The 9,937-nt window shown below is 38.5% G+C and overlaps 1 protein-coding gene across 1 annotated transcript; it reads right to left on the reverse strand.

Moving 5' to 3' along the window:
* Positions 1 to 856: 856 nt before the first annotated feature.
* On the reverse strand, positions 857 to 2,863 carry LOC132042777 (uncharacterized). Its single transcript, XM_059433295.1, has 2 exons — positions 2,060 to 2,863; positions 857 to 1,768 (listed from the first exon to the last, which is right to left on the reverse strand). The coding sequence occupies exons 1-2, from the start codon at positions 2,861 to 2,863 to the stop codon at positions 857 to 859; spliced, it is 1,716 nt and encodes a 571-aa protein (XP_059289278.1).
* Positions 2,864 to 9,937: the final 7,074 nt, after the last annotated feature.

Consider the following 9,937-nt stretch of genomic DNA (forward strand, 5'->3'; position numbering starts at 1 on the left):
TTTGTCACATTGTCTTTCCCCCTCTGTAAGAATCAATTTTGACCTTATGTGTTTTATAATTTCCTTAGGAACTATTGTGTGCAACTGATCAAAATCCCATTTTCCTTCTAATAAAACAGTATCCACATCTTCTAAATCTTCATTGACCTGATAGCCAACCGGTAAAAGTTTGATCAATGGTTCTAGTTTAGTCCAGTTGTCAAACCATAGACTAGATGAACCATTTTTTGTTTCCCACCAAATGTGTTGTTCCATTTCATCTCTAGCTTCCAACATTCTTCTCCACAATTGTGAACCTCCTTTCCATTTAACCAGAGTTGGAATCTGTTTCTTGCAATGTTTGTTCCACATGAATATGGACCATAATGTGAAACTAGTCCTGAATCTCCACCATAGCTTAGCAAACAAGGTCTCTGAAACATCAAATAGAGATCTGAATCCCATGCCCCCTTCCTCCTTTGGAAAACACATATTTTGCCATGATGTCCAATGCCTATTCCTCTTCTCCTCCATGGTGCTCTAATAAAATCTAGCAAAAGTTCTGTAGGTTCTTGGATATTGTATTTTGTGGGAACTATTGCTGAAAGTAAATACATTGGCATGCTTTGAAGGACACTCTTTATGAGCACTGCTTTACCACCAAATGACAACAATTTTCCTTTCCAATTCTGCAACTTGTCCTTCACTTTTTTGATCAAATCATTATAATAAATCTTCTTCTTTCTTGTATGGAAAATAGGACATCCCAAATATTTGAATGGGAATTCATCTCTTGAGAAACCAGTAATCTGAGCTACTTCTAATGCTAAACTGCCAGAACAGTTTCTATGCATATAAAAATAGCTTTTTGATCTATTCATGTTCGACCTGATTGCATCTCATATCTTTGTAACACTCCCATAATCAATTCTAGTGAATACTTGTCAGCAGATGCAAAAATGATAGTGTCATCAGCATATGCCAAGTGATTCAAATCAACACTCCACTTAGGCATGCCATAGCCTCTAAACATAGGATCTTCAAATAAGCTATTCAGGGCTCTTGACAGTATTTCAGCAGCAAGTATAAACAATGATAGTGATAAAGGTGATAGTGATAAAGGGTCACCCTTTTTAACCCATCTAGTAGAGTGAAAGAAACCATATGGCTGGCCATTCAACATCACTGAATACCAATTATTAGCAATCAGTCTCCATATTATGTCAACAAAACCATCTGCAAAACACATTCTTTTGAGAACTCTGATCAAGAACAACCAAGATACCCTATCATAGGCCTTTGCCATATCAAGTTTAATTACCACATTAGCAGGTCTGCCCCTTTTTCTAATATCTGTGATCATTTCTTGAGTAAGCAAAACATTCTCAATTATACTTCTTCCCTTCAGAAAACCTGATTGGTTTGCAGAGATGAGCTTAGGCAGTACAGATTCCAGTCTTCCATGCACAACTCTTGAGATAACTTTAATAATAAAGTTGCTTAAGCTTATAGGCCTCATATCAGCATAAGTCTCTACATCATTCTTCTTAGACAGCAACACCAGATTAGTATATGTAATTGACTTTGGAAGAGTGAAACCTTCATAAAAAGCTTTAACAATATTGAACACATCAGTCCCTACTATATTCCAACAGATTTGGAAGAAAGTACCTGAAAAACCATCAGGACCACATGCACTGTCCCCATTCATTGTAAAAACTGCACTTTTAATTTCTTCTATGTCAGGCAAAGCCACTAAAGATGAATTATCTTCCTCAGTTACCAAAGCCTGAATGTGGTTCAACAAACTAAAATCAGCAGATTCCTCCTCCCGTGAGAACTATTTTTTAAATAAACTTTCTGCTTCCCTAGCCATAGCTGAAACTTCTTCTAACCAATCACCATTAGCATCCTGAATTCATTTTACTTGTAATCTCTTTCTCCTACCATTTACAAGATTATGAAAGAATCTAGTATTTCTGTCACCTTCTGCAAACCATGTAACATTTGCTTTTTGCCTCCAAAATTCCTCCTCAAAATGTAAATACTTTTTGAGTTCAGCCTAAGCATGTTGGAGAACCATTCTGTTTATAGGAGAAGGATCAGACTCAAACAGTGCTTCCTTGAGCCTGACTATTTCTTCTCTAATCATCAGCTGCTTGAAGATATCCCCATACACCTCCTTACTCCATGCAGAAAGAACACCTTTTAGATGCTTCAACTTTTGTTTAAACAAAATAAAAGGATTCCCTATCACCTCTGAGGCCCAATTATTGCTTACAACAGATAGAAAGTCTTGATGGTCTGTCCAGAATTTTAAGAATCTAAAAGGCCTTATTAGTACCTGACCCTCCTTCAAAGTGATGAAAAGAGGAGCATGGTCTGAGCCAATTCTTGCCAAATGTTCTATTTCTATGTCAGCAAACCACTGCTGAAACTGCTGATTAAAGGAAACTCTATCCAACCTCTCAAAAATACAATCAACACCTCCCCTACCATTCCACCAAGTAAAATGACTCCCCTTAAAACCTGTTTCCAAAAGTTCACAAGAATTCACACAAAAGGCAAAGTCTTCATAGTCTTGAGGCTGAACAGGAATCCCACCTATTTTGTCATCTTCATGCAAAACAACATTGAAGTCCCCTCCAACTAACCATGGAAAGTTAAAGGAACCTGCTACATGATAAATGTCCTCCCATAACTGCAATCTATCTCCTTCATCACACTTTGCATAAACAAGAGTGATGACCAAGGTTTTATTAAGATCTAGAAACACCAGTTTCAAAGAAACTTGTTGTACAGTATCATAAATCACCTCTACATCCACATTGTCCTCTATAAAGTACCAAATCTTTCCTAAACTGTTAACTCCAGCATGAGTCATTCCTAATTTCCTTCTATATTTATCAATACATCTTGCTTGTTGAAAAGGTTTCATCAAAGCAATAAAAGAAAATTTGTGATGCCTGTGCAACATTTGTAATCTATGAAAAGCTTGTTGAGTTCTCACAAACCTTATATTCCATATGAAAGCTTTCATTATTTAACATTATCTTTAGAGTCAGTTCTCTTTAAAAGCACTCTAACTGGTGCTTGAACTTGTGCTGGACCTTTTTTCTTTCCTTTCTTTCCTCCCTTTACAGCTGTTTTGGAAGGAGAATCAGGTGCTGAGTCTGCCTCTTTGTCTTTAATCACATTATCTTCTATTCTCTCTGATGGCTGCCTGAACTCCTCTGCTATATTATGAGAAACCAAATCATGCAAATTTCTCATTGGAGAGTTTTCCTTTAAAGGAGATAATATCTTTTGATTGAGCCTCCGGTGATCTAGGAGGAAACCATTCAGATTGAATGGTACCTCCAATATTATCATGATACTACACCAATTCCTGAGACTGCCGATTTACCAAAACATCTGCAGGAGGATCTAACTCATCTCCCTCCTTAATATCTTCCTCTCTAATCTGCTTGTCTGCACTAATCAGACCCTCCACATGCTCACCATCTTCCTTATCCTCCAGCATTTCATGTTCTACTCTATCACCCCATTTTGAGAGAGATAGAGTATTTCTTGCCAAAGTATCAACAACTGGAGTAACCTCTAGTCTATCCACCTTCTTATCTTCCTCTGGTAACTGATCCATATTTTGAACAGCCAAATCATCATCCTTAGTAGCTAAATGTATACATTCCTGCTCATGTCTTTGAGTAACCTCACTTATCAATCCCTTAACTATTTTGACAACAAAATCAGGTCTTGTTTGATCATTTGCATCAACAAGATAAGGCCTTGTTTGGTCCTTGATGCCTTCTTCACCATCATCCTTTGTATCCCCTTCATTGTCTAAAATATCAAACTTGTTTTGAGTAGTTATCACATTCCCAACCTGATCATGAACCTCCTCATTGGAATTCCCTGAGACATTTTCCGTTGCCAGCATTCTATTGTCTTTGACAGGGTTAAATTTGACAGCATTTCCAAACACTTTCCCACGAGTTAAATATTTGTCATAACTAACTTTATTCCATGTACTACTATCAGTTTTCAAAATCACTTCATCTTTCTGTTTCTCATCCTCCACTTCTTTATCAGCTGTTGTAACAGTTCTTAAGTCAGGATGAAGAATTCGACAACCCTCTTCATTATGACCTTGTAGCTTGTATTTTTTGCAGTATTTTAGCAAAACATCGTACTATATCTTAACCTCCACTTCCCTAGACTTGTTATTGTCCTCATCAACAATAGCCATTATTACAGCATCAGGGAATTCATCAACCAAATCAACCAACACTTTGAACCTCACACAACTAGATCTAGTTTTATTAATAGTAGTCGTATCCAATTGTAATGGCTTGCCAACTACTGATGCCAACGAGAATAATGATTCTTTAACAAAGAATGTTGGAAATAGATGTGGAAAAGAGATCCAAGCCAAGGCTTTTGTGGTTTCTTCTTCAACTTTAAACATAGGATCGTATATCAATGGTCTCATGGGATAATAGTAACCATCCTTTGAATTAATATTAAGTACCCCTTTAGAAGTCATCGTAATAAAATCTTCCAATAGATCAAACCTCATTAGAATATGAAGATTTCTAAATAAACCAACCCTACATCTACCTTTGATACCATATTGTTTTGGAATTTGCACTCTCAGTTCCTCCAACTCTAGCCACCCATACGAAAATTTGCCCACCACAGTGTAGTCTAGTTCTTCAATGGAGTTCATACGTAAAACCTCAGCCTCTGTCCATCTAGCCATACATTTTCCATCCTTTAGCTCGACTTTTTTTTTTTTATCTCAATAGGTTCAATGTCTTCTTTGGACGTCTGTATGTCACGATTCAAGAGTTTTGGGTTAATTAGATTGGCATATGATAGGGTTTTGTCTATGTTTAGCACTGGATTAGGGTTAACTGTTGTTGTAGGGTTCAGTGGAGGGAATTGAGACAATGATGTCAGACCATGACCAACTGTCATGCCCCAAAACCCACCCTAGACGTGACCGGCATCCGACGTCATGAACAACATCGGAAGAACCTAAAAGATACACAATAACACTTGAACCCGCTAGGTTCAATAATCACCTCCAACAGTTTATAAAATAAATCTAAACAAGTCATGATGTAAGAATAAAATTAGTAGAAGTCTTTATAATTTAAATAACTCAATCAAAACATGATATTGTGCCTGAAAGAGTTAAACAACAACTCTTCTTCTACCCGCATACAAATGTATACAAAGGAGCTTCTAAGAATAAGGAATAAACGTCTAACTCATTGGGACGCAGCCCAGAAACTAATATAAATAAATGGAATGAATAAATGGGGTGTCCCACGAATAAGCATGTGGGCTCACCAAATCAGCATCATCATCAGGTTCTCCTAAACGTTCTGAACGTCATGAACCTGCTCTTCTTCATTACCTAACATACCATAAAAAACAACACGGTAACGCCCGAGTACTTTGTACTGCCGGAATGCCTCTGGGACAAATGCTGATATGAAAGTAAAGTGTAATAACATATAAAGAAATCGGGCCCGAGGGATAGCGTGACACAATACGGAAAACTTATTCAAATTTTGTTTATCTCAATGAAAGACAATTATCAAAAACAGGTTATTAAGTCCTTGTCAAGTTCCAACCTTCAAATATGCCATTTAAGTTGATCATGATTATTAACAATTCCATTAAAAGATAGGAATATCACACTTGCCAATACAGGCCCAAAAATCAATCATAACGAAGGGATGACCTTTGAGGTTCCCTAATCATAGTTGCGCATCACACCAGAACATGAAATTCAACGGTGGCAATCCTTCCTCCCAATGGCTAGGCATAATCACACCCGTGTAGCGAACCCGGAAGTAGCCACTCTTCCTCTCGAATAGCTAGGCATTATCACACTAGGATCCATAGTGACTACCCTTCCTCCCGAGTAGCTAGGCCAAACACAACAACAAGGTTCATAGCATAGAAGCCGCATCACAATTCATCTTAAGGTAGTCACATCATCAATTAGCATTAAAGTTCATTATGCTATATCGTAAAGATAAATCATTTCAAAGGATGTCTTGAAACCGTTTACACTTCTTTAACCAAGATTTCAATGTCGTAGTTCATCATAAAACATTATTACTAACCCTTAGCCATCATTATCGATCATCTCTTAGAGCGGAAGAACGTGTATAAACATATATATGTACTTAGAGCATGATACAAACTAGGTTTAATGTGGGCTTGTCCCCTCACGCACATTAACCATAATTAAGGCAAGAGATAGAGTTCAATTCATGAAAAAGTTCACCTTTCTATTCAATAAAGAGCTTTTTCAAAGAGACATGCTTTCAAAACCAACTTTCAAAGAGAGGCATACATCAAAAAAGGTTTTTCAAAAGATAGGCATACAAATCACCTTTATGGTCAAAAAGGATTTTTAAAAGAGACATACCTTAACGTAGTTCAACAATTACTTTCCTAGAGAAGAATCACCCAAAACCTAGCTGGAATTCTCTTGAATTAGATTATGCAATTACTCCCTTGAATTTGGAGGTTTTGAGAAGTAATTTTCGTACTTAGGGTTTTTGAACAGGTGAAAAGTGATAAAATTAACTGAACCCACGCTTTTATAGTTTCTGGTCAACGCAAGAGAAATACGTCAAAAAGGACGGGACGTACTTCTAAGTACGAGCCGTTCTTTCAGGCTGTATTTCCAAGAATTTTACAGTGAACAATTGTTGAGACACGGGAAAGGACAGGCAGAAATTACGTCCCGTCCTTTGAAATACGGGCCGTACTTCTAGGCCGTACTTTCCCTAAAATTTCCAGAAAGTTCAGATCGTTGCAGATCAAAGGACGTCCATAGAGTACGGGCCATACTTTTGTCGTAAAATCCCCCAATTACCGTTGAAGTGGGATTTTCATCCCAACACCCCCCGTTTTGGTTTCTAAGTCCCGAATTGTGAACACAACTTAACTTATAAGGTTCAAAACGACTCATATAACACTTTCATATTCCATACGAATTTACGGGATGTTACATTATCCCCCCCCCCCCCCCCCTTTAAGATCATTCGTCCTCGAATGAGAATCAAAGCTTAGAAGGCATTCACTAAACCACAAGTTGCTTCAAACAACACATACAATTCATCTAAGGGTAATTAAAATGCTAGCTCATACTTGCCTTAGGGAACAAGTGAGGATATCTTTTCTTTATGTCCTCCTCTGCTTCCCAAGTAGCTTCCTCAGTATTATGGTTTCGCCACAACAGTTTGACCGACGCAACATCATTTGTTCTCAACCTTCTAGCTTGACGATCTAAAATCTGAACTGGTTCTTCTTCTTAAGACAGAGCTTCATCAATTTCAATATCTTCATGGTGCAACACATGGGAAGGATCAGGTTTGTACAATCTCAACATCGAAATGTGAAACACTGGATGAACCATGGACTTCTCAGCTGGTAATATCAACTCGTAAGCTACCTTCCCAACCCTTTTTGTAATCTCATAAGGACCAATATAGCGAGGAATAAGCTTTCCCTTTCTGCCAAAATGCATTACCCCCTTCATAGGTGACACTTTCAAGAAAACCTTGTCACCAACAGCAAATTCCAATTTCCTACGGCTGTGTCAATATAAGACTTTTGTCTACTCTGAACGGTCTTCAGTCGCTGCACAATAAGATTTACCTTCTCAATCGCCTCATGAACTGAATCAGGACCCAACAACTCTACTTTCGTTGGTTCAAACCAACCAATTAGAGACCGACATCGCCTCCCATAAGGAGCCTCATAAGGAGCCATCTAAATACTCTCTTGATAGCTATTATTGTAAGTGAATTCCACCAGAGGTAGGTGTTCATCCCAACTTCCTCCAAAATCGATTGCACAAGCTCGCAACATATCCTCCAAAGTTGAATAGTTCTCTCTACCTGCCCGTCGCCTTTAAGGATGAAAGGCAGTGCTCAATTTCACTCTGGTCCCCAAACCTTCTTGAAATGTCTGCAAGAAATGAGCTGTAAATTGCGTACGTCTATCCGATATGATGGATGCCGGAACACCGTGCAACCTAACAATCTCCTTCAAATATAACTTGGCGTACTCCGCCGCGGCATATGACGTCTTCACAGGAAGAAAATGGACAGACTTCGTGAGTCTATCCACGATAACCCAAATTGAATCAAACTTGGCCCTTGTGCGAGGGAAGCCTGTAGCAAAATCCATATTTATTATCTCCCACTTCCATTGAGGAATCTCAATGTTTTGAGCCAAGCCACCAGGCCTTTGATGTTCAGCCTTCACCTATTGACAGTTCAAACACTTAGCCACAAAGTTAGAAATATCAACCTTCATGCTCTTCCACCAATAGTGTTGTTTCAAATCCTTATACATCTTGGTGGATCCCAGATGAACTGAATACTTGGAACTATAAGCTTCCCTTATCAATTCTTGTCGAAGATCGTTAACATCCGGAACACACAATCGCCCTTGCAAACGTAGAACACTATCGCCAGTCCCTACGGTAAATGAAGCGTACTCACCCCTTCTCACTCCATCTCTCAGCTTTGCCAAAAGTTCATCATCATATTGTTTGGATTTAATCCTTTCGACAATGTTCGACCGTGAGGGTGTGATTCCCACTAACTCTCCATATTTTGTTTCATCAAGTCTGACCCCAAGAGTGGAAAGTCTTCGAATTTCCTTCCCCATGGGCATGTCATATGCACGTAAATAAGCCAACATGCCCATAGATTTTCTACTCAAAGCATTAGCAACCACATTAGCCTTACCAGGATGATACAAAATATCTAAGTCGTAATCTTTTAACAGCTCCAACCACCTCCTCTATCCGAGATTCAACTCGTCGCTTAAAGATATATTGCAAGCTTTATGGTAATAAAACATCGCAATGCTCACCATACAAATAATGACTCCAAATTTTCAAAGCAAATACCACTGCAGCCAACTCTAAGTCATGAGTCGAATAATTCTTCTCATGCTTCTTCAACTATCGCGAAGCATAAGCGATCACCTTACCGTTTTGCATTAATACACAACCCAAACCAATTCTGGAAGCATCACAATACACCACATATCCACCAGATCCAGAAAGTAAGGTCAAAATAAGACCCGACGTCAACCTTGTCTTAAGCTCTTTTAAACTCTTTTCACAAGCTTCGGACCACTGAAACTTAGCAGTCTTCTGTGTCAATTTAGTCAATGGCGAGGCTATGGACGGAAAGCCTTCCACAAACTTTTTGTAATAATTTGCCAAACCCAAGAAACTACGAATTTCAGTCGCGCTAGTTGGTCTAGGCCAATCCTTATCAAATTGAAATTTTCTCGAGGTCTACTTTAATGCCGTCACCAAATACCACATGACCCAATAAAGACAAGACTAAGCGTAACTCACACTTAGAGAATTTTGCATAAAGCTCGTTCTCCTCAAGTGTTGTCAAAGTTATCCTCAAATAATTTGCATGATCCTCACGATTCTTAGAGTATACCAAAATATCATCAATAAATGCAATAGTGAAGTGGTCTAGATAAGGCTTAAACACACGATTCATCAGATCCATAAATGCAACAGGCGCATTAGTCAACCCAAAGGACATGACTAGGAACTCAAAGTGCCCATAACGAGTACGGAAAGCGATTTTCGGGATATCCTTCTCCTTTATCTTCAATTGGTAATATCCAGACCTCCAATCAATCTTTGAAAGAACTTAGCACCCTGAAATCTGTCAAACAAATCATCTATCCTAGGCAAGGGATACTTATTCTTAATGGTCACCTTATTAAGCTGATGGTAGTCAACACACATCCTAAGGGAACCATCCTTTTTCCTAACAAATAAGACTGGAGCACCCCAAGGTGAGGAACTGATCCTTTAATTCCCTTAGCTCCGCTGGAGCCATACGATAAGGTGGAATAGAAATAGGTTTGGGTGTTGGGGATA

Source organism: Lycium ferocissimum, unplaced genomic scaffold (assembly GCF_029784015.1).
Source record: "Lycium ferocissimum isolate CSIRO_LF1 unplaced genomic scaffold, AGI_CSIRO_Lferr_CH_V1 ctg1784, whole genome shotgun sequence".
In the NCBI taxonomy this organism is placed as follows: Eukaryota; Viridiplantae; Streptophyta; class Magnoliopsida; order Solanales; family Solanaceae; genus Lycium; species Lycium ferocissimum.

What these genes read in the sequence shown, in the direction of transcription:
- LOC132042777 (XM_059433295.1), bottom strand. Translation starts at nt 2,863, where the DNA reads ATGACTCATGCTGGAGTTAACAGTTTAGGAAAGATTTGGTACTTTATA. An exon ending in CTTCTCCTATAAACAGAATG is followed by an intron (nt 1,769 to 2,059) that starts GTTCTCCAACAT and finishes AACCACATTCAG; the next exon opens with GCTTTGGTAACTGAGGAAGA.